The sequence below is a fragment of the Suncus etruscus genome, chromosome 3 (assembly GCF_024139225.1).
Source record: "Suncus etruscus isolate mSunEtr1 chromosome 3, mSunEtr1.pri.cur, whole genome shotgun sequence".
In the NCBI taxonomy this organism is placed as follows: domain Eukaryota; kingdom Metazoa; phylum Chordata; class Mammalia; order Eulipotyphla; family Soricidae; genus Suncus; species Suncus etruscus.
In genome coordinates, this window is record NC_064850.1 from 7,463,317 (window position 1) to 7,489,480 (window position 26,164).

At 34.0% G+C, this 26,164-nt stretch overlaps 1 protein-coding gene across 1 annotated transcript in view; it reads right to left on the minus strand.

The window, feature by feature from the left end:
• Nucleotides 1-26,164, minus strand: part of KCNH5 (potassium voltage-gated channel subfamily H member 5) — a 323,014-nt gene that overhangs the window by 174,962 nt on the left and 121,888 nt on the right. Inside the window, exon 7 of the mRNA XM_049770324.1 lies at nt 22,817-23,243. Within this exon, the coding sequence (XP_049626281.1) occupies nt 22,817-23,243 (427 nt within the window). The remainder of the gene's footprint in view (nt 1-22,816; nt 23,244-26,164) is intronic.

The following is a 26,164-nucleotide window of genomic DNA, read 5'->3' on the forward strand; positions in this document are numbered from 1 at the left end:
CCAGACCAGAAAATTCTACTAATGGGATCCAAGAACAGAGAGATGCCCTGGCAATGAAAGGTTTGATTAGAGAAAAAAGAAACACAATTCAACAGAGTCATGCCTGTGTGCTGTCATGTGCTACAGGTACAAATAAATACTGAACCTCGGAAAACAGTCTTCTCGTCCTTTCCAGCTCTTAATCTCAACAAGAGAGTGATTTAGTTCAGCTGCGAGAGAAGAGGTATGGACAAAGTTAAAAATAGAAGAGCCAACATTGTACAGCGAGGCTGTTTTCTATTAACTTGATCACTAAGAAGAGTACTGAAACATCCAGAAGCAATTCATATGGGAGATAAAGTGATTTGTTTTCTAGAAAGACAAGACATTAAAGGTTGAAGTCACAATAACAAAGTAGGAATACAAATAAAGACAAAGCTGGAGTGTGCACTGTGTTTTAAATGTCTAACTGCCCTGAGAGTGGATATACCAGAAAGCAATTACACTTTGCTAAACTCTAGTCAGAATTGGATCTGCTTTGCTTCTTTTACATGGCTTTTCATTGTTACGTAACTTTGCTTGTTTAACATTAAATTTTCTGATATTTTTTTTTAGTGAAATCAAACTCTGTTCATAGCTTTGTAAGATCAGGAGGGATGCTCTTCATGCTCTCTACTCAAAATTATCCCTATCATGGAGCAAAGAAAGCCTCACACCACCATTTTTATGCATTGCCTGAAGTGCAGTGCTTGCCTAAACTAGATTTTGATAATTAGTGATGGGATTGTCATTTCAAACTATATGCCTCCTCATTCAAACAAGAACTTATAGTAATAGTTCAAATGTTCTGTAAATTTAAATTTTGTCTGCAGCAAAATACAACATAATACCACCTAAAATTCTTTCTAATTGTACATATTAAATTCTGTTTAATGGCTGTTGCATTTAGTGGAAATGCATCAAGAATTTGCTCAATATGCCTGCTTGAAAATGGGCCATGCTCTGATGCATAACTACCTCTTCCTCACTGACCTATTTTCACAAATTCATTCTACTATCTCCTGTCCTCTAATTCTGAGAATCCAAAGCTTACCCCCATATTATTCTTAATATTTAATCTTAATACCTTCCTATTTCTCTGGCTTATTTTTAGTCTAATTGCTTTTTTGCTGAAATTTCTTTAAAGAGGCCAAGACTGCATTTGAATCCTATTACTCAAGAGCATCATATTAATAGTCAATTATTTAATTCCTAATATTTCTGTCAGAATAAGGGATACTTTCCAGCATGAAATAGATTTAATCTACCTAACCCTCTGTTTTTTCATCAATTTAAGGAGACAATGCATTACCATTGCTAAAGACATCAACTAACTTATATGCTATACTAATCTTTCCAGATATATTACTGGAACAAGTTATGTATTTTCTTAGTACAGTTCCCTTATAGGATGATTTAATACTAATGCCAAATTATAAACTGAATTAATTAAGAAAATGTTTATGAAAATAGTATTTAGTAAATACTAAAATGATTGATACCTAAGAAATAGTTACATGGAGAAATAGAAAAAAGAAATGGCTGTGTGGCTTCTATAAAGCGGAAGCCATTTTTACAGTATTTGGGAGTAAATTGTTCATTTTAAGTGCATCAAAATTAGAAGAATCAATTAAAAGCTTTGAAAATTTTAAGTATTGTATATAAAATAATAAATCAATAAATATATAAAAGGCTATTATATATAAACAAACTCCTAGAACTGAACTGAAGAAGCACCATGCTCTGGAAAAAATGTATCTGCAATATATAGGTGCAACAAAAGATATAGCCATAATATAACCAGAACAGGTAATAAGATAAAGTTTAAAAAGCACATACTTAAAAAATAATGGAGAGTTGACAAAAATTATTTGCAACATATACATATGTATATCAATTATCAACACATATAATAAATATATTCATTTAATCATTGAATTATTAAAAGTAACTTTTTTCAACTTCCAGGCAATGATCATTTAAATCAATAAAATGAGACTGGCAAGAAAGGAAAGACATAGGTAAATCCCTTATCAATTTGTTATAACTTTCAGATTTGCCAATATACATGCAAATAAAAAGTATTCATGCCTTTTGTGCCAACATTCTTGTTTCCTGGAATTTTCTTCCAGATAGGGAACTCTCCAATCTAAAATAACTCAACTGAAATAATCAAAAACATGGTTTATACTTAGATTTTCTGCTACAGAATGAATATTCCTAAGATATTGTGGACACAGAAATAGGTTACAAAACAATAGGTATACTTCAATGTCATTTATAAACTATTATATACATGTATATATGTGTACCTAGGAAGTGTCAGAAATGTTTATATAATAACTTAAATGTCTGGTGATTTTTATTTCACATTTAAATTTTCTGAATTTTTTCAAGAGTGTATACTTTTATTATTGAAAAAATTAATTACTGTTTTCTTAGAAAAATAGTATGGTCACCTTCCAAAAAAAGATATTTTAATAATACTATAACTTCCTAGGTTTTATACTATATGCTTTATAAAGTTAGGAAAACATTTTGGGATCTGCAGGGATTTAAAAAAAATCAAAATAAATTAGCATGACTAATATTAAGTGACAGCATTTTACAGACTATGTTGGAGCACAGCTGCCTAGCTAAGTTTTGTGGAATACTTTTGGGAAGCTTTTTAGTAAATTGATCTCTCTATGCTCAATATTCTCTCCTCTGTATTATATTGGTAACAATGTTTAATGAGGAAGGTTATTATAAGAATAAAATGAGTCAATTTATGTAAAACAGACACATACCTAATGTCTTAAAATATATCAGCTCTTCAATCATGAGATAATGTATAGAATCACCCCATTTTATCATAGAAGTAAAATTAGTATTTACCCATTTTATCATCTACCTACCCATTTCACCTAAGAATAGTCTAAGCAAATGCTCTCTCCAAATGCCTAGGTCATACAATTCTACCCAAGGGTACAAAATAAAAAATCAATGACAACTTCAGAGAGCATACTAGACAAAGTCCTGGAATATCTAAAGTTGTTCAGTCTTGGAACCAGAGCAGTGGCACAAAGGGTAAGGTGTCTGCCTTGCCCGAGCTAACTTAGGATGGACCTTGGCATGATCCTCCCTATGGTCCCCCCAAGGCAGGAGCGATTTCTGAGCACATAGCCAGGACTAACCCCTGAGCGTCACCAGTTGTGGCCCAAAAACCAAATAAATAAATAAATAATAAATAAAGTTGTCCAGTCTTGGTAAATTGATATAAATTGCTTTGACAAGTGAACAACTCCTAATGCAAAACCATTGTTAATACTTTGAATTTACAAAGAACTTGAGAACTTGAAGAGAGCTTTCATAGCTCTATAACATATTAGGGATATTTCTGAATCAGAATGGAGACAGTTTCCACCACTTAAAATACCATACTATATGGGCCATACAGAACAGAAGTGCTCATGAGGAAACATGGGTGAAGAAGACAGATGACAAAAGAAAAATTTATAGTAATGTATGTGAATAACAACAAATAAGACTGCAGACAGAGAATATTTTGATATCATGTCTGAAATCTTCAAAGGAGCTCTTGGAAACAATCTTCACACGCATACATATCCTCACACTCACAGAAACAAGTTTTAAAGCTAAGGTGATTTTGCAAAGAAGGGGCAAGAATATCAGTTTATTGCACTGTATAAGACATGTCAACTCACAGACATGCAATGAAATATAATCACCCTCACAGAGCTACAGTATGGTATGGTAAGGTATCCTGTCAGTTCACTTCTGTTCCCTTTTCCCCAGTTCCAATGAGACCTTCAACAATCTTCAACTCTTCAATGCTACTAAGAAATCATTGGACTAAAGTGTCATTTCATGTTTAAAAAAAATAAATGGCCAGAAAAATAGAACAAAGGATTTGGTGCTTGTATTTCTTAAAACTGATTTCATTGTAATATCCAGAAATATATATAGTAACCCAAGGACTAACAGGAGAGATACCTGAGCTCAAACCCAGGATTAACCCTGATCACCATAAGCTGTAACCCAGAAACAAAATATTTCCTCAGCAAAATTTATTAAGAATCTATTCCAACCACGAACAATAGATGACAATATTAATAAGAGTAATTAAAATAATAAAATCTGAAATATCAATAAATGTCTTCGATATGTTGTATTTCTAGAAAAAATTTCACTTTCTTTCTCTCTCAAAATTACATACAATAACTCAACTCATTGGGAACTTAGATCTAGATTTATACAATAAGAAAGAAAAGTGCTGCGTGAAAATTAAAATAAAATAAAAATATATTATCAGAACTCCATAAATCAGAGGTCATACATTCGTTTATAAGTTTAAGAAACATTCTCATTACACAAAGAAATTATGCAAACTGCAAAGAGCTTTTTGTTTCAAGCAAGCAATTAAGTGCATTAATTGCTCTGTGTTATCACTTAAAGGCAGCTCAATTAATTTGTCATTCCTACCAAAGCCTGTGTGCTTTTAGTGTGGCTTTCTATCTTTAGCTATCTGAAAGCACTTTTCCAAACATTTATTTTATTTTTATCCTCCATTGTAGAGCTGCAAAACATATTCCTTCAAAGATTGGTGAAACTGACATTAGTTCAGAAACAAACAAAAAAAATGGCTAAATGTGGCTTAGCATGTTTCATCATTAAACACTGTTAGAGATATGAATACAAGACACTATTTTCATTCTAGTGCTACCCAAAACTTACTAATTAGTCAAAAGCAAAGAAAAATTAAGTTCTTTAAATCCTACCACTTCTCTAAATAAGTAGAAAAATATTAATTATACTACAGTAAATTATATTTGTATCTTCATAACTTTGTAGGTAGAAGCTAAAAATCCTAAAAGATGATGTACTTGTCTGACCGACCATTAGTAACAAAATTAATGTTTAGGTTTTGATCCATAATTTGAGTGTAATGGACAAAAGTTTGGAGACAACTCTAGCCAGGTATAAAAAAATATGAATCAACATTCTGGGATATCTCATTTCAGCCATACACTTTTTTGGGGGGGTCACACGTGGCAGCGTTCATGGGTTACTCCTGGTTCTAAGTTCAGAAATTGCCCCCAGCAGGCTCAGGGGACCATATGGAATGCCGGGATTCAGACCACCATCCTTCTGCATGTAAGGCAAATGCCTTACTGTTGTGCTCTCTCAGGCCCAGCCATACAATTTTTTATGACCATAAGTAGCTTGCCAGAACTGCACACAGGAAGAGTAGGAAGTGAAAGGAAAGTATGACAGCAAAGTACCACATGCAGACAGCCCTCTTCTTTACTGCTAGTCATACAAAACCAAAAATGAATCGAAACTGAACTGACCTTTCCTCAAGACCAGCCAGACCATTGCAATTGGGCAACTTACAATGCAAATACCTTATTCATGGAATTATTCTTCTGGCCCCATTATTCACTCTTCGTTTTCTGATTCCAGAAAATATTGATTCAGATATTAACATATTCTAGATTCCATCCACTTGTTTTATGATTTTTTAATGAAGAGAAAAGATCTTTTACCTGCAAGACCTTTTGTGTTAAGATATGTAGAATAAAATAAATCTTAATGTGCCTCATTTTTTATATATTTTATTTAAACACCTTAATTAAATACATGATTGTGTTTGGGTTTCAGTCATGTAAAGAACACCACCCATCACCAGTGCAACATTCCCATCACCAATGTCCCAAATCTCCCTCCTCCCCACCAATGTGCCTCATTTTTATATGGACCGACACATAGTGGGGGGGTGTATTTCTGAAAATAGCAATAATAAGTTTTGTTCTTTTAAGCTCATAATATGCTTATCATGTGTTATTTTATCTGACCTTATAGCAATTTGGTCATATATACAACTTTCTAATTATATTTATTACCAGGGTTCATTTTAGCTTTTTATGCAGGAAGGACTACATTGAGGGGGTTGCTTGAGCTCAGGACTTACTTCTGGCTCTGTGCTCAAGAAAACATTTCTGGTGGTGCTTAAGGGACCAATAATAGGTGCTGGGAAGGATCAGAGTTCAAGTGCAAGGCCAGTGCCTTATTTGTTTGGTATGGTTTGGTTTGGTTTTTCGTCCACACCAGGTAACGCTCAGGGGTTACTTTTAGCTATGCGCTCAGAAAATGCTCCTGGCTTGGGGAGGCCATCTGGGACGCCAGAGGATCAAACCACAGTCAGTCCTAGGCTAGCGTGGGCAAGGTAAGATGCCTTACCGCTTGCGCCACCACGTTGGTCCTATGTTTTGTTTTGTTGTTGTTGTTGTAGTTGTTTGTTTCTTTTGTTTTGTTTTGGGGCCACACCTGGCAGTACTCAAAGGTTACTCCTGGTTCAACACTCAGGAATTGCTCCTGGTGAATGCAGGATCAAACTCAGGAGGTCAACTTTCAAGGCAAGCACCTTAGCCACTGAACTATTGTTCTAGCCCACTTATCACTTTGCTATCTCCCTCATGTCAATGTTCTCTTTTGCTATCAGGAAATAATTCAGAGAGTACATACTCTAGATACCACCCACTTCATCTAGGATCCACTTCATTCAAGGATCTAAATTTTACTTCTTTCAGATTCTACTATTATATAAGGTCATCTTTCATTATTAGTTTGAGATTGGAGATCAGGAAAAGGTTTACTTCATTTTTATATCTTAGGCCTTTATATGTTTATTTATAACTATGTACATGTCTCTATCTCTCTTTTACTTTCATTCTCACTATCTTTCAGTCACTCAGTAGAAAAAGAGCAAATTATATAATTCGTCTGAAATAGTAATCATGAAAATAATAAATAAGTAATTTAAGTAATTTATAGATGAATAAAGAATTAAGAAATGTTTATTTTCGGGCTCGAGAGATAGTACAATGGTAGGGTGTTTGCCTTGCACTCAGCCAACCCAGGGCAGACCCCAATTCAATTCCTGGCATGCCATATGGTCCCCCGAGCCTGCCAGGAGAGATTTCTTTTTGTTTGTTTGGTTTTGGGGGACCACACCTGGTGACGCTCAGAATTTACTCCTGGCTATGCACTTAGAAATCACTTTTGGCTTGGGGGACCATATGGGACACGGGGTTCGAACCATGTTCTGTCCTAGACTAGTACGGGCCAAGCAGATGCCTTACCTCTTGCGCCACTGCTTTGACACCAGGAGTAAACCTTGTTTGACTCAAGTAACTTTGAGTTTTGGGTTAGTTTGAGTAATTTGAATTACTAAGGTTAATCACAGTTTAATAAGAAAATAAATTATATGATATTCTCAACATATTAGATATTAGTTGACCTGAGTTTCCAAACAATGTTTTGTTAGTTTTCTGAAATTTAGAACTACTATCAAGAATGAATGAAAAAATATTATCTAATTACTTTCTGTTTTACTAAAAGATATGGCTCCATAATCCACTTTGTAACTAATTAAGGCATATATTGATCATGAATTAAAAATAAACCACAAAAGGTTTATAATAAACTAACGTATAGCATTAAGCCATATGGGATTTATTTTGTGTAACTGCAGCATGCATATTTAACTTTTCATCTAAATATCTCTTTTCCTCTTTGAAATTTCTACCAAAATGCACTGCTTACTTTTCTCTTTAAGTACCACATAAACAATCTTTAACATCAAATTTGTGTCAGGTTAAAAATATATTTATTTTATTTTATCATATATTTATATTTATATATTAAATGTTATATACTTACTTTTATTTTAATATATTATTGAATATATTAAATTATATATATTTGTTTTATTTTATAATATATTAATATTTACAATATATAATACATATGTACTGTTAGAAAGAGGTATTCATTTTGTATTTTATAAGCAGAAAATGGAGAACTTCAAGTATTGAAAAATCTCTTTAGTTGTGGGCATATTGTTATTGTTTTTCTTATGAGGAATAACTTTATTTTGTTTTTATTTGACATAATGGTCCACAGTTCAGCTCATGACTACAGTATAGCCTCTAATGAATTGTTGTTAGTTTAATCCCAGAATTAAAAGCTGGAGTTCTAATTACGATTTTACACACAACTACGCATTAACATATAACAGTTTAATGTTTTAGGAGTGGTTTGTGGCATAATATTAACAAACAAGAAATTTCTTTATAAAGAAAATAAAATCTGAGACAATTAACACAAAAATATTGAAAATATACTGCTCAAAAATTCAAAAGTAAAATTTTAAAGATTTAGAAAATATTGGCATTTTTGTTAATGAAAAAAATAATTTGTCATTTATAATTCATATTATTCTATATACTTAATAGGTTTAACAATGGCAAATGGAGGCATACTATCATCACTAGAAAAATGCTTCATGTCTCATAAAGAACATTTCACCATGTTCCACACACCAGCAATATTACAAGTTGGTTGTCAAAGTGTTACTGTCTCAAAGAAAAGCAGCAATTCAGCTTTGGTCTTATTTGCCCCAACAGTTCAAAGTCTTTCTCGTGTAGTAGGCTCTAACTAATTTTATTGACAATTTCTAGAATTAGATCAGATTTACCATTTTGAATTCATGCACTAGGAGGTAAAACACACATGATTCTTGGGTTGTGTCGCCACATAGGTTTATGGCGCCAAGGTTACCGATCATTTATTCTAGTTCTGTTTGTCCTCTACTTTGGGTAGAATAAAACTCTGACTACGTAGTAGGTTATAATGAGCTCTGCTGATAATCCCTAGAGTGCAAAATTCAATAACTGATTTCTAGTCTTCTCCTACTTGTCACAAGTTGCTCATTCGACACTTTCTTGAAATACTCTTCATTATCTGGTCTGCTGAACACTTGGCTTCTAGATTTCGCCCTGTCTCTCTATTTCCCAGATTTACTAGTCTCTGCTACTTTTATTTAGTAATCTTTTAGATCACCTATGGGTATGCCCTCACCCAACTTCTTGTTTATCCCACCTGATTAATCAGAACCACCCACACCTGGAATGGGCGGGAAGAGGAGTCTGCTGGGGGGGGGGGGGAGAAGGGATAAGAAGGAAAGTTAGAGAGAGATGGACGATCAGCTGAGAGAATCAACAAGGAGAATCAGCAAAGGGGAGTCAGTCAGCAAGGAAGCCTGGAGAGCAGCTGAAACGGAGGCAGAGGCCAAGAGAGCCAGAGAAGGAGCAGAAAAGTGGCTGTTTGGAAATGGCTTGGCATAGAAGCCCTGTGAGGAGGTGTACATGGCGGTAGGAACCATGAAATAAATCTGGCTGACTCCTGGAACTTCATCTGACTGCTTTGGGAATGTCTCTGACGTCACCCTAACAACCTTCAGACCCTCCAGATCACAGGGGATGCAGGAGCTGGGCCTAGCTGAGAAAGGACACACCATCACCCTTCCAGCCCACAGGTGAACCGTCTCAATATCTTAAAGGATCACCCAGTATTGTATTTTCCAGTACTTAATTCTTAGAACTTTACTCCAACTACACTTGGTCACATGGAAAGGTCAACAAGTTCCAATCGAACTTGAAAAACTGCTAACAATTTTCCATCCTGACACTTCTCAAATCAGGTTGTTAGCCAAAATCTCTTTCCCCATGGAAATTCAGACTTTGCTGTTCATATTGCCTCTCAGATATTTGGATTTTTATAATAATAAGCATCTTAAACTTACTATAGCTTTCCAATAGTTAACTACTAAAACCACATCTTTTCTCAAAACTATTTTGTTTTCCCTAAACCCCCCATTTGTACTGATATATAGATACAAGAAATAAAATATAAAAATATATAACATGATTAAAAATAAAATAACCTAGAATTATCCTTAATTTTCTTTTCCTGTATTGTACCACATTTGGTCTGTCTATAAAAACTGTTGGTTTGGATTATCTGGAAAAAAAAACCACATATCTAATCACTCTTTTCTATCATTACTATCTTAAGCCAAGCTATCATCATCTATCACTAAGTTATTTCAAGAATCTCCCTGAATTATCTCTCTTCTTCTTTATCATCTAGAGATTAATTTATACAAATAACAGAATGACCCTGATAAAACTCTAGATCTTATATTTTCTCCTCAGAGTCCTCTTGTGAACCCAGTACATTGAAGTACATGGTAAACAAAGTCATGTATGATCCAATTCCATTATGCCATAAGATTTCTCTCTTCTTCAATTTATTCTAGATCCTCTGTTTATTCGTTTCTAATGTGTATACAGATTTTAATCATGATTGTCTAAAAAGCTTGATTTTAAATTAACCATGTTTATTTTTATTAGTTTATCTTTCATTGCTTTAAATAGGAAAAGTTTTATTCAATAGAATTTGCAAATTTCCAAACAGAGAGATATTTTATTTTTCCCTCCGCTTGGCAAGTAAGCCTCTACTCTATAAATCTACTTACTTGAGACTCAAGCCAGAGATTTTAAAAGCAGTGCTTATAAAACAATGTTCACAAGACAGCTTCACAAAAATCCCAGACGTTTTCACTGCAGAGCAGTGAGGAGAGTATTTCAGCCCAAACCTAAACTGAAAAACATCCATACCCAGTTTATTAATAAAATACAAATATTATTATGTAATAGATTTAGTAAAAACAACATAAGGACCAGAGCGATAGAACAGCAGGTAAGATATTTGCTTTGCTTGCAACTGATCCAGTTTCGATTCCTGGGGTCTCATATGGTCCCATATGGTCCCTATCCTGCCAGGAGTGATTTCTGCATGCAAAGCCTGGAGTTACCCCTGAGCACTACTGGATTAGGCCCCAAAACAAAAACAAACACAAGAACAAAAAAAAATCCAAACATAACTGTGCTAAATTCACCGAAGACTACATATATTATATATTAAAGGCTCACAGAAGAATTTTAACCCTGGTTACTTTTATTTTACCCCAAATTAATTTGGGGTAAAAAAACATTTGTGCTAAATGTTTTCCCCCCCTCACACTTCTTATTGTTAATTAATTATAGTCCTAGTAGTTAAAATATTTAAGTTCAGCTTAAACTGCAATTTTCTACCTTTTTAAAACTCAAGTATAAACCTACTTAAAAGGCAAGTCTCCTAAGTATTGCACTCTCCTAACCTAGAAAATGATATAGAATAATCTTTATCTTCCCTTTACAAAAAAAGAAAAATAGTCTATATATGTGAGGAAAGAAGCTGTTGAGGAAATGTGCTTAAAACTCAAAGAAATATCAGAAAAAGCATAGATCTAATGAATACAGAGGGATAAAAATGACAGAAAATTGACAAGAGACTATCAAAACAACATAAAAGTACTGTGCATAGGGCTGAAAAACACTTCCAAGGGTCACATAATATAACATAAACAAATGGATTAGATATATGTTCAGGAGAAGGACATTATAGCAATAAATTTCTGATTGGTTTAGAAAGATTGGGGTATTTTCTAATAAACAAGTAGTTTCAAACACTTCATACATAGATAGCTTTGGGAGCTTTTAGAACAGACCAAGATATAAAACTGTATAAATCTAGATAAGATATAAAAGACGAGCATAAACCAAGACAAAAATCTATGCTCACAGGTTTAGCTCAAGACAGTGGATTAGCCATATGTATTTGCCCCTGCTTTTCCTCAAAAGGGCATTTTAAATACATAGAATCACAAAGACAAAATAATTATAAATCACAATAACAAAATTTTGAAAGTTTGAAATGTAGGAGAAGCAGATATATATTGACATATATAAGAGGAATCACTTATTTTAATTTTATTTTGTTTTGGAGCCACACCCATTGATATTTAGGATTTACTCCTGGCTATGTACTCAGAGATTACTCCTAAAGGTGCTCAGGATGATTCCTGAGTACAAAGATTGGGGTAAAATCTGTATGATGCCAAGTGTTGCCCAAATACAAACCAAAAAAAGGCTAGGTTGAGTTATAAATGTTTTAGTATTAAAGAGGCATGAATTTATGTAGGGGCCATGAAAAAGATTCAATACATAATAAAAGAGATACTATAGAAGAGAGAAGAAATAAATAATTGGAAGAGGAAAAACCTCATGAACAAAATGACCCTATCTCCACATATTGTGATATTTCATAAAACTATGACTCATATATAAAACTGTCATTCAAAGTGACAAATAACATTCCTCACCTTAGCATATAAGTTGCTTGCTCCCAAAGCTATAAAGTAAATTCTGGCTCACGCTTTCTATTATTCTTATCTTTTTATTTTTAATTTTTTGTCCTAACTATTTGTCTAGACTCTAACCAATTCTAACTACCACTGCTATCATCTCTCACTTTTATTATTAAACTACCTGTCTCCTTCAGTTTTGAACTCCTTATCGTTTATTTTCCACACAGCTTTCAGATTGATCTCTAAAGTATATAATATAAATCATGTTATTCCTTAACTTAAAACCTTCCAAAGCCCTTTTATCTATCTCAGAAGAAAAGTTACTACTTTGACCTACGAAGTATTTGTGAATTTTCATACCCTTATCTTTTTACCCCCCCACTTCCTCTAAAGGGGGTAGGTAAAGAATATAAAAGAATGTAAAACTACACTTATTTTTTTCAGAAAAATAAAAGGAAGGCCATCTGCTGAGATGATAAAAGATGGCCACAATTTTAAGAGAGGTGGTAAAAAAAAATACATGTGGAAGCTAAACAAGAATAGCTGCTATGCAAAATGTGAGAGAGATTTAACGCTAAACAAGTAAAGATTTATAAAAATGAGAAGTATGCATTTAGCAGTACCTTCTCACATGTGTTTGGTTTATTCCAGTTAGTACTCAGTAATCTTGCAACAGGAACAAAAGAGGAAGATTTTAGGAACTATTAGGACATGATGCAATAACAGGACAAAAAAAGATTAATATTTAAAGTGTTGTTGTGGTATTTGGTAGGGGGGTGTGTTGTTCTCTAGAGAGATGTCCTAGAAGAAGGGAAATAGAAAAAGCACAACTAACATGTGGTACTTTGCATACTTTAATAAAGAAACAGGCAAATCCTTAGAATGTTCAGAGTAGGTAAACTTTTAAAGCTTATGTTTTAAAGCTTATGGCTATCATCTGGAAGTATCGATAAAAGAATAAATATTAGATTAGTTTTAACTGGAGCATGAATCATTATTTATATTAATTTTAAATCAGTAATTTTCCCAAATAATATGTTTGAGTTAAGACTCTGAAAACATAATAATAAAGATTAAATAAAGATGGAAAAAGAGAGAGAAGGAAGGAAGGAAGGAAGGAAGGAAGGAAGGAAGGAAGGAAGGAAGGAAGGAAGAAAGAAAGAAAGAAAGAAAGAAAGAAAGAAAGAAAGAAAGAAAGAAAGAAAGAAAGAAAGGAAGGAAGGAAGGAAGGAAGGAAGGAAGGAAGGAAGGAAGGAAGGAAGGAAGGAAGGAAGGAAGAAGAAAGAAAGAAAGAAAGAAAGAAAGAAAGAAAGAAAGAAAGAAAGAAAGAAAGAAAGAAAGAAAGAAAGAAAGAAAGAAAGAAAGAAAAGAAAGAAAGAAAGAAAGAAGAAAGAAAGAGAAAAGAAAGAAAGAAAGAAAAGAAAGAAAAGAAAGAAAGAAAGAGAAAGAAAGAAAGAAAGAAAGAAAGAAAGAAAGAAAGAAAGAAAGAAAGAAAGAAAGAAAGAAAGAAAGAAAGAAAGAAAGAAAGAAAGAAAGAAAGAAAGAAAGAAAGAAAGAAAGAAAGAAAGAAAGAAAGAAAGTGAGAGGGTGAGAGGGTGAGAGAGGAAGGAAGGAAGGAAAGAAGGAAGGAAGGAATGAGAAAGGAAGGGAGGAAGAAAAGAAGGAAGGAAGGAAGGAAGGAAGGAAGGAAGGAAGGAAGGAAGGAAGGAAGGAAGGAAGGAAGGAAGGAAGGAAGGAAGGAAGGAAGGAAGGAAGGAAGGAAGGAAGGAAGGAAGGAAGGAAAAAAGAAGGAAAGACTGTCCCTTGTCAAAACAAACAAATAAAATTCTTAAAACTTAATAGACCTTTCTTATGACATTTTAATAAACATTTGTGTGAATTTACTAGTATTTCTTTTTTTTTTTAGATTAAGAATAGATGTAGTTTTATTTTTATTTGTGTTTTGTGGGACTAGAGATAAAATCCAAGGCTTCACATAAGCAAGGCAGGTAAACTGCTACCAAATCATACATCCTCCAGCCCTTTTACTGTTTGTGTTTTTTAAAATATATTTTTTATTTAAGTAACATGAACATAGTTGGGTTACAGTCACAAACAGAACACTCCCCTTCACCAGTGTAACATTCCCCTCTCCCCCCTTTTCATCCCCTGCCTGTATTTGAGACAGGCATTCTACTACAGTTATTTGTTTTTAAGTTCAGTAAATTGTTTTTTTTTTCCTTAAAGGATGAGTTAAAAATATAGTAAAGGTGTGATAGTGGCAATTGCCATTGTTTGCATAGATCCAGAAAAATGGGGAAAATGGAAAAAATCCTTGACCTGATTACAAAAAGGCCTCACCCCAGAAGTTTATTGGCATAAGACCAACTCTGGGTTCCAGGCATACCAGTCTGTCCAACCCAAGTCATTCTCCGTGGTCCCGGTGAAACTTTTTCACACTTTAGCTTTTGTTGGTATCAGATTCATATATTTAAAGACTCTGAATTCTGTGCATTTCTTTCATCGATGTCAGGCTGATGTGGAGCATCCTCTAATTTCAGCATACCATTAAATGCGGAGCCATCTGCCCTGCAAGCAGGCTGTTGCTGAGTTGTCTGGGGTTTTACTAGTATTTCAACCAATAAGAAACTTCCTAAATATTTTATTTCTGGAAAAATATAAATCCTGTGTCACATACTGTAAGGATACCCAAAGTTTTCCTTTAGCACAGGACTTTACTCTCCATCCAATCTAGTCTGAACTCAAGCCAAAGTTGAACACACATAAAATTCTACAAAAAGACCTAGTCATTTAATTACTGTTTTTCCCATGTATTATTCTCTTTAGCTGAAAAATATCTTACACCTGCTTATTTTATCTTATTTTGTTTTCTAAAATTAAAAGTCATGCTTTCTTAAAAATATTTCTACATTTTGGATGATTTATACGACTACTTTCATTTATTTATTCAACTAATATTTAACATGATAACTATAAAATGGTGAGCAGAACAAACACAGATAATGTTTTAACAAGCTTGGGTCAACTTTTTAATTCACTTTTCAAAGTTCTAATTCGCTCTAAAATCATATTTACAAAGCGAGATATCTAAAGTTAGAGATCGAGAAGAGATTGGGTTGGAGACAGCAGTATGCTGAGACAAATGATGAAGATGAGATGAGATGAGATGAGATGAGATGAGATGAGATGAACTACATACAAAGATAGATAGAAACGGGTGTAGGTAATGATGAACTGGAGATTAGATGAAGCTAAGGATGGGATGGGAACAATGCATGAGCTAGGAGAGAGAGGAGAGAGAGAGATAAAGAGAAGTGACTCAATACTTTTTTGTCTGATACTCACCATACCACTAACATATTAATAGACAGGAAATATATGGTCCCTACTATCAAATAAAAAATAATTAGCTCGTTGCTGAAATAAATAATTTTGAGTGTTATGGGGTAAAAAATAGTCCTAGAGATCAAAAGCTTGTTATTGACCACCTAGGAAATTACTTGTTATTTTCTAGGGAAAAAAGTCTTTTCAGAATAGAGATTTGCCCAGTATAAAAAGAAATGAGTGCAAATGATAACTTTTTTCTAAAAGATACAAATTATATTTTAATAGAAATAGAGAATAAAATGAATATGACAGTCTTTTTATGAAACTACTTAAGCATGGTAAATAAAAGTAGATATAATTCTAAATTTTGGACTCCATGAAATATTTTTCCTCATGAGATACTCATCTCATTAAGTAAAAAATAAATAAAAAATTAAATGATCTTCACTTTTTTTTACAAGTAAGGGTAGATACAAAATATTGACCCAGTTTTCAAAATAAACCTTAGGCTTAAATCTCTCACCATCTGGCTAAGACAAAACCCAGAAATGAAAATAAACTTGTTCGCATTCCATCTCCTACGTATGCCACGACAGCAGGAACAAGAAAAAATAAAACTAATGTATAATTTACTATTATATCTGAGTCAGTTGAAGTTCCATATTAATATTTGTAGAGAATTTTCTAATATTGGAAAGGGGTAACAGCCAGACTTTTAAACTTGCTTGAATATTCATCTTAGCTACTGACATGGTGTGCAGAGTACTTTTGAGTTCTATTTCTATGGCTTGAGGCAGATGTATTTCACCCTTCTATCTGTCTAATTTCTATCTACGTGGGGTTTCTTTTTCATTTTCTTATTTCACTAGAATTTTCACTAGAATTTTCCCTTTTAACTCTACTAATACACTTGCTACTCTTTATAAAACTAGGTATGTAATATATGTGTCAAAAGACATAAAACACCTAAGTCATATCTTTTTTTATATTAACTCCATGGCCAATAAGCCACCCAATTTTGCACAGTGAAATAACTACATTAATAGAATATTAACATATAGGATGTTAGAACTAACAGAACATTTAATGGCCTGTTATTTCAATGGCTTCATATCCTAAATAAAAAAATAATTTAAACCAGATAGATGCAAAACTCTTAGGTCTCACAGTCTTTTGACCTCTGGTTTTCTACATTCTCCTGATTCTGGATCTCCTCCTCTTCCATTTATTTCTCCTTTCTATGGAAAGGGCAAAGTCAATGCCCATAATATTACTTGGTTACAAATGATTCAAATGAGTTTATAAATTGAAAGAAATATATAGGACATTCATCTCCTCTGGAAGATGTTGAGTGACCAATTATTCACTGAGTGCTCTTTGTCGGAAGTGAACCACCCAGAGATTCCAATTCCTATCTCGATGCATCCCACTGGCAAATGATTTTGTTATACTTCTAAATGTGCTAACTCATTTTTCTACTGTATTATATAAGTCCTATCAATCAATTAGAAAAAGTTTTAGGTAATTTGAGCTATTACAACTACATTCTATTTGAAAATTCCACATTAGTGCTATAATGACTGGATTTATTATCTACCAACTAAAACTGAGAAACTTTCATAATTACATATTTTAGTTTTGCTTTATTTTATATTTTAAAGAATTAATTTTATAACAAACCACCAAAATTGATTTTTTTACTATTATATAATATGTTGATCAAGCTGCATCAATTTAGCAACTAAGCTAGCAATAATGAAAAACATAAAAACATTTTCAAATAAAATAAACGTTCAAAGTTAAATCTGGGCATTTGCAGTGTTTTATGAACTTATTTATATATCTTATATTTGATAATATATAAAACAAATCAAAAAAGAAGAATATGAGATATAAGATAAACTATGTCTAGAAATAAATGATTTATGGTAAAAGTAACTCATAACTTTTATTTTTATAAGCATGTAATTAAAATGCAAATGATTAATCTTATAATGGTTACATTAAGCTAAAATTTAATGTATGTGCTTATTTAGTAAACAAAGAACTAAGGAAGCAACAGATTTCTTGATAAATATTTAAATGTGGGTTTATAAAAATTGCATTAAAATAAAAGGATAATCATCAGGAAAATTCCATACTCACATATCTCTGTTTTATAGTCATTAAAACAAATAATCAGTATATTATGGTTTTTTATGAACAGAAACAAAATTAGTCAGTCTGCTAATCTTTGAAATTAAAATAAATTACTAAGAGCCTAAAAATAAGATTATATAAATGAAATCAATTATAACAACATTTGTGTCATTAAGCATTAACTGAGAAGATTAATAAAGAGATTATCCGCAACTAATCGGAAGAAAATATCCCTTTTCACAACCACTGCTGAGAAAAAATATCACAAAAACTACTCTCAAAAAGACCTTTCACTGTGAATTTTGTAAATGTCAGGAAGTAGTCAGGTTCATTCAAGAATGAATAGAAATAGGAATAAGAGGAATCTGAGTGCCTGGGCAGTAATGGTTTCTGCCAAAGCCATGGCTTCACTCAAAGCTCAGATTATGCCAAAGCTGAGAAATATAAGTTAAGGTAAAAAAAAATACATGATAAGGATCAGAGAGAGAGAGAGAGCATGGACGTAGGGTACTTGCCTTGCATGCAGAAAGACGGTGGTTCGAATCTCGGCATCCCATATGGTCCCCCGAACCTACCAGGAGAGATTTCTGAGCGTAGAGCCAAGAGTAACCCCTGAGCGATGCCAGGTGTGACTCCCCACCCCACCCCCCCCAAAAAAAGAATACATGATAGAAGCGATATGTTGAGAGCAACCAAACAAAGCATTCCAGTTCTGGAATATGTGCAGGATATGGAGGATTTAAAGCAAACAGGTATTGTCAACAACCTAAATGAATAAATGTGGACATTATGGTATATGGGGCTCAAGAGATAAGACAGGGACAGGGTGCTTGCCTTGCACATAGCCATCCCAAACTCAGTTCCCAGCACCCTCATGAACACTGCCATGAGCAATTCCTGAGAAAAGAGCCAAGAGTAAGTGCTGAGGGAGGGGCTAAAGCAATAGCACATGGGTAGGGTCTTTATCTCGCATGCCACAATCTGGGTTCAATTTCTGGCATCCCAGATGGTCCCCTTAGCCTTCCAGGAATAATTCTTAAGTGCAGAGCCAGGAATAACCCGAGTGCTGCTGAGTGTGCCTCTCCCAAAAAATGAGTAAACACTGAGTCTCACTGGTTGTAGCCCCAAACCAAAAATAAAGTTGTAGTATGTAGACAAAATAGAATACTATGCAGCCATAAGCAAAGATTAAATTAATTTCATTGCACCCTGGACATCAATGGAGGGAACCAAGTTAAGCAAAGCAAGTCAGAGGGAGAAAATGCTAGCTGCTCTCACTTATCTGCACTTTACAATATAAGAAGACAGGGAAGGGAAGGTATCAAATGCAGGCAAATTTGGGGTCCTGTATTGGAGAAATGATAATGTGAAGGAATCCAAGGAGAGGGGTTGGTGTGGAGTAATGAAGAGGAAGACAAGTAATAACATAGTGGAATAGGCCAATGAAATATTGCTAAATTGACATTTCAGTAGTATAGGACTGAAGAAATTATGTACAACAAGATCATAAGAGTCAAAAGTAGAATAAGCATACAGCCCAAACTCTAAGTAACTTTTATATGAGTTCATTAAGGAAGAGAAGTGTTAAGAGCGAGGAAAACTTGAGTCACTGATAAAGACATTAACAATGTTGGTGGGCTTGTAATCAGAAGGCCTTGAACGTTGCTAAGTAAAGCATTGTTAATAACAGTGCCTAAATTAAAAAATAATAATAATAAAGGCCAGAAAAATAGCACAAGGATTGAGTCACTTTCTTTGCATGTAGTTGACATTGTTTCAATCCCCAGCAACACATATATTTTTCTGCACATTGCTAGAAGTGAACCCAGAGTAATCCCTGAGTATAGGGGGTCTGTCCCAATACCCAAATCTGTTGCATGTATTCTGCAATAAATTTGAAGAGAAAATTTTAAGCCATTAAAATGTGTCTAAGAGACAAAAAGCACAAAATAATCTTTTTTTTCTTTTATCTAGTTTTTGTCGATTTCTTTATTTTGATGTGGATATTGAAGTAGTTGTCCACTATTTTTTATATATTTACTTTTTCTTTCTTCTTTTCTCTTCTTCCTTTTTGCGCTCTGTCATGTTTTTTATCTCAAGACCATGGCAATTATGTGGTGCATATCTTTATTGCTGCAGTGCTCACTGGATGTTTTATTTGATACTTCTTTTTGAACTGTTGTGGTGTTTCACCTTCTTTTTTCCCCCTTCATCCCTCAAACCTAGGATGAGAGCCTCTAGAAGGATTCTGCCCATTGTCGGCGTAGTTGATTTTTACCCCATTTTATTACTTTTCTCTTCCTCAAACAAAACCACATAACTTGAACTATCTAGTCCTGCCTCCCAAGTAGAGGGGGAAGTAATGGAGGTACCAAGACCAAACAGTTATAAGATCACTAAGTAATAAACTAGAAACAGAGAGGACCACACAATCTAGCAGCCCCTGGGGTGAGAGTGGAGGATATGGGAGGTAGGATGGGAACGGAGGTGGAGAGAGGACAATTCAGTGATGGGACTTCCCCTGATTCAATGTTAATATGTACCTGGAATATTACTGTGAACTATATGTAAGCCACTATGATTAAAATAAAAATTGTATTAAAAATGCGTCTAAGTACATCGATCACTTAAAAATTAACAAAGGATATGAAAGACTTACACATGAAAATCCATGTCACATTTAGACATTGAAGAGGATAAAATAAAATAAAAAATATTTCCTGTTAATGAATTGAAATATTTTAATTGGCAAAATGACTAAGTTGCCCAAACTATTATACAGATACATTGCAAATCCTATAAAATTCCAAATTCACTTATGAAAGACTTAGAATAAATTATTCTAAAACTTGGATGAATTATAAAACTCCCTGAGAGCCAAAGCAACCCTGAGGACAAAATATATGGGAAGCATTGTAACCCCTAAATTTTAATTATGCTATAAAGTTATAGTAATCAAAACAGTGTGGTACTGGAATAAAACAAGAAGATAAACTGAAATTAGAGCTGAAGTAAACTCTTATGCTTGGACAGTTATTATATAAAAAAGACTTAAGTTTTAAGTGGACTAAAGAAAGTCTCTTCAACAAATGGTGTTGGTAAAATTAGATAATTACATGCTCCAATAATGAATTAAATCTTATCTCAGTTATACACAAAAACTATTTAAAATTATCTAAGGATCCTGATATTGAATCAGAATATGTATAATGCAACAAGAAAAAATATAAAATTCTTCAGGACATGAATCTCACAAGTATCTTCAATTATTTGATTCCATTGACAAAACAAAGCTAAAACCCTGTGGGACTACATAAAATTAAAACAGTTTTGCATAGCAAAAATAATTTCAGGTTATAATAAAGGCACTCTACTAAGTGGAGGGAAATACTTGAACACCTGATGAAGAGCTCAAAGCTAAGGTATGTGAATCTCTCACAAAGTTCAACCAACAATCCTATGATTCCCATAAAAATGAGGAGAGATGAAAAAATAATTCCTGAAAGAAAATATACATATGGAGGCTGGATCTGGTGATAGCACAGCGGTAGGGCATTTGCCTTGCACGCAGCTGACCCAGGAATTGACCTTGGTTTGATCCCCTGTGTCCCATATGGTCCCCAAGCCAGGAGTGATTTTTGAGCACATAGCTAGGAGTAATTCCTGAGAGTCACTAGGTGTGGGCCAAAAACAAACAAACAAACAAAAAAAAACAACAACAAAAGAAGATATACAGATAAATAGAAAGTAGATATAAGGATAAACAGTAGGCCAGTCAGCAACACCACCTATATTAGCGGATGCAAAGTAAAAAAAATAAAAATTCAACCATGTCAGTTGAGAATGGTGCATACTCAAAAGACCAGAAACAATGATTGTTGATGGGGTGTATATTAAAAATGGAATCCTTAATTCATGATTAGTGGAAAAGCCACATGGCACAGCCTCTATGGAAAATTACATGGAAACTTTTCAAAAAAGAACCCCCTATGTCCCAGAAATTACAATACTTTTTACTAAGAACACAAAACAACCTGAAAAGATAAAGATGTACCTATATTCATTCAGGAGAATTTATAATAGCCAAGATATGGAAACAACTCAAGTGTCTGATGATAGTTGAGTGGATAAAGTAGCTCTACAACAAGGATAAACTAGATGGTGTCATATTTAGTGAACTACGTTGGCTTAGATAAATCGACTCTTGAAAGGAAGCGTCGTATGGAAGTACCACCAATATTTTTTTTAAAACAGATTCCTTGGTATGTGTTACTTTTTTTATTAATTATATGGAGATAACACTGATTATTAATTTTTATGTTTTAGGTGTGCAGGATCACAAATAATTGCTTGGGGGCTGTGTTAAGTTTTCCACCAAAACTTCAATTCTTTCTTTTGTGATAAAAGTGATTCATTTTCCTTATAGTTCTGGTCTTCAGAAATCCAATATGAGTTTTAAACATATTGTTTTGATACTATTTGATACTATTTACTAGCCATATTTCTTGGTGTGCCCAATATCTCTAAGGGCTGTGATGAACATTAGACTTACAAAACATTTTTTGCAGTATTAATTATAAACATTTGCAAAAATTAATTCTAGAGATCAATTTTAACTTGGTAATTTTATTAATTAATATATTTAATTAAAATTAAGTACAATATTTCCTAAACTATGTATCTCACATTAGATGCAGTTTTCCTTTTGGAACCTAATGTTTTGTAACAAAACCTACAATATCCCAGGTGATGTTTGTGTATATGCTGGCATCCCTTAGAAAATATTTTGCCAGCTATAGGACTGCAAATAGAACTAAATTACAGAGCTTCCATTCTATGTTTGTAACACTTTGTCCACATTGTTTTTCATGTGTTAATACATTCTTTAATAAAAAAAAATTTCCCTTGGGCTGAATAAAAATTAAGGTAATGCAAACTCTATGGATTAAATAATTCTCTGAAGACAAAGCAGTTTCATTTTAATCATGCTAAAGATTAAATCCTGAAAACAATACCAAACATAAAATATCAGGCCGGTGAGGTGGCGCTAGAGGTAAGGTGTCTGCCTTGCAAGCGCTAGCCAAGGAAGGACAGCAGTTCGATCCCCCGGCATCCCATTTGGTCCCCCCAAGCCAGGGGCAATTTCTGAGCGCTTAGCCAGGAGTAATCCCGGAGCATCAAAAGGTGTGGCCGAAAAGAAAAATAAATTAATTAATTAAGAAAAAAGGTACTTACAGCCAACCATCATCATGGCTACCGAAAACATCTTCTCCACGTCTGTAGTAGGAGCTATGTTCCCAAATCCTATTGTTGTAAGGCTTGTCATGGTAAAGTAGAGAGAGGACACGTACAATGAATCTTTGCTGGGGCCTCCTTCCCATGTCCCTGCACTGGAATTGTAGCGATAAGGAGTTCCAATGCTCACGGCCAGCTGGTAGAGCCAACTGTCTATTTGGATAGTGTTCGTGTCTTCATCGATGACCTCATAGTCCCCAATGCTGTACCAGATGCAAGCCAGCCAGTGGGCCACTAGTCCAAAAACACAGACGAGGAGAACAAGAACTGCTGCTCCATATTCTAGGTAATGGTCCAATTTTCTAGCAACACGGCCCAGTCGTAAGAGTCGTACCACTTTTAAAGAACTGAAGAGGCTGCTGATTCCCTGAATGAAAGAGATGACATGACATTTTTAGGGAAAAAAATGGGGACATAAACTATGCCTCATCTTCATTAACTTGATTACTCATTTATATACTAAGCACAAATGAATAATAGAGTACTGACTTTAACTCAATAAGAACAACAAAAAAACCTAAAATGATTATTTTTTATCTTGATTAATTCTCAATCTGAAGCAAGGAATTTCTGAATTATTAGTTAAAGCAATTTTAATTAAGTAGTAAATATCTAATTTTTCTTTTTATAAGAGCTATTAAATAGCACAGCCAACCTCCCCCTCTCCAAAAAAAAGGAAAGGAAGAGAAAGAAAATAAATAAGGTGATAAATTCAGATTTTTTCTTTCTATAAAACTAAGACATTCTATTTTATTTTTCACTTTTTAAAATAACTATGAGCAGCAAATTTTCAGGAAATGAATCTCAAGCTTATTGGCAAGCAAATAGGAAATATTTTGGAGCATGTGGGGAGAAAGAAAAAATGTCAGTATTGGTTCTGCTATCTCTTGTTACTGTCATGAAAAGCACTATATTTGTAGCTCTAATTTTTTAGCATATGTGCTGCTGAAGTGAGCACTACATTTCTAGTTCTTGAAAAGTTAAAATATCTGAGTATAAAATAGTTATATAACTCATTAAAACCAATTATCCTCAAGCAATTGTCATGAAAAAGAATATTAAAATATAACAGCAATAAAATTCCTACTCTGTTGAGAAAATTAAAATGCCAAATATAGCATTATCCAAATGGAAACAGCATAGACCAGAGTTTCCTTAAGAAAATGATGCAGAGGGGCCGGGCAGTGGCGCTGGAGGTAAGGTGCCTGCCTTGCCTGCGCTAGCCTAGGACGGACCTCGGTTTGATCCCCCGGCGTCCCATATGGTCCCCCAAGAAGCCAGGAGCAACTTCTGAGCGCATAGCCAGGAGTAACCCCTGAGCGTCACAGGGTGTGGCCCAAAAACCAAAAAAAAAAAGAAAAGAAAATGATGCAGAAATTTAGAGACTCTAGTGGTAATAGCATTGTGTGCAATTCTGAGGTACGTGATTTTTGGTAGCTAAGAGATTTATTCAAGAGGGCACTGTTTGTTTTGTTTTGGTTTTCCCTGAAATGCGATCAACAGGACAAATAGATTTAGGAACATAGACTCTTCACTTAGCAAAGGTCTTATGAGTTCATTTTGGAAAAGTATATAGGTAGCCACTGAGAAATGGGATAAAACATTCTTTGATGCAATTAAAGTCTAAGATCCTGGGAATCTCTTTCTTGATCAACACATCCAAATTTCACAGAGACCTTGGTTGGCTATGTCCCTAATTCTTATTCAGAGGAGAAACAAAGTTTGTAACAAGGCTCACCTTGAGCATAATTATCACCAATACAGAGTAGTTGGCTGGTGTAGTAGAACAGCTGGACATTAATAAGGCTATAACTCTGGTACAAAATTTTGACTCATAATTTACAAAGAGCTAAGGATATTTGACTATTATCCTCTATGTTTGAGAAACAGAAAGTATTTATATGAAAAAGAGCATCCTTAAGATAAATTCTCATTTTGTTTGAACATTTTCTTTTGGAGGAAGAAATAGCAATCATAAAGCAGTGCAAAAAGTGGAATCAATAAAAATCAGAGAATAAATTGGTATAATTTAATAACCTAAGATGTTGAGAAGTCAGAAAAATAAAGAGATCCTTGTATATGATCAAACTATGTTTCAACCCTTTCACCACTCCAGTCACCTAAGCCCAGCCAGGAGTGATCTCTAGGCACAGAACCAAGAGTAAGCCCTGAGAACCATGGACGTGACAAAAAAACAATAAAAATCTGTGTTGTTATAGATATCAGTTTGTAGTTAGCTCATTTTCTTCTTCAGTTCTTATTTATTTGCAAAGAAAAAAGCTCCATCTTCTTATAAAAATTTTTGTATTGCAAACTATCCTAACAATGACAATGTATGAGGGAAATAGAAAGCCTGTCTTGAGTACAGGCGGGGGCGGGGTGGGGAGGAGGGATATTTGGGAATGTTGCACTGGTGATCGGGTGTATCTCTTATATGACTGAAACCCAACCACAATCATGTCTGTAACCAAGGTGTTTGAATAAAATATTATTAAAAAATTTTGTACACACAATAAACAATTCTAAAAATAACATGGATTCATTTGACCATCAACTATCAACCCACAGTCATTCCTTATTTGATCTATAACTTTTATTTATTCTGAGAAAAATTTAAGACATCAAATAACATCCATAAATATCAAAAGAAAAAATACTTATAAAAAGATGAAAAAGGTGAACACTTAACCAGAGACAGCATAGTGATAAGGGGCTTGTTTTGCATGTGGCTGACCTGGGATCAATCTCTAGAACCCCAGAAGATCCCCTCACAATTCTAGGAGTCCCTGAGGGCAGATCAAGGATAAGCTCTGATCATAGTAGGGTGTGACCCCCCAAAAATATAGAAAAAATAACATATTTTCCAAAGAAAACAACAGCATAATTCATTTTAATAGCCTTTTGCCTTTTGTGAAATTTTATTTGAAGCATCTTGATTTATAATGCTGGTAATAATAGTATTTGATGCATACAACTCTGAGAAACCACACCCTCCACCAGAATCAGTTTCCCTCCAATAATATTAGCTCAAAATTGACTGAAATCCAACTACAAACATGTTTGTAATCATAGTGCTTAAATAAAAATATTATTTTATGGGCCCGGCGTTTGCCTTGCAAGCAGCCTATCCAGGACCAAAGGTGGTTGGTTCGAATCCCGGTGTCCCATATGGTCCCCTGTGCCTGCCAGGAGCTATTTCTGAGCAGACAGCCAGGAGTAACCCCTGAGCACCCCTGGGTGTGGCCCAAAAAGAAAAAAAAAATATATATATATATATATTATTTTATA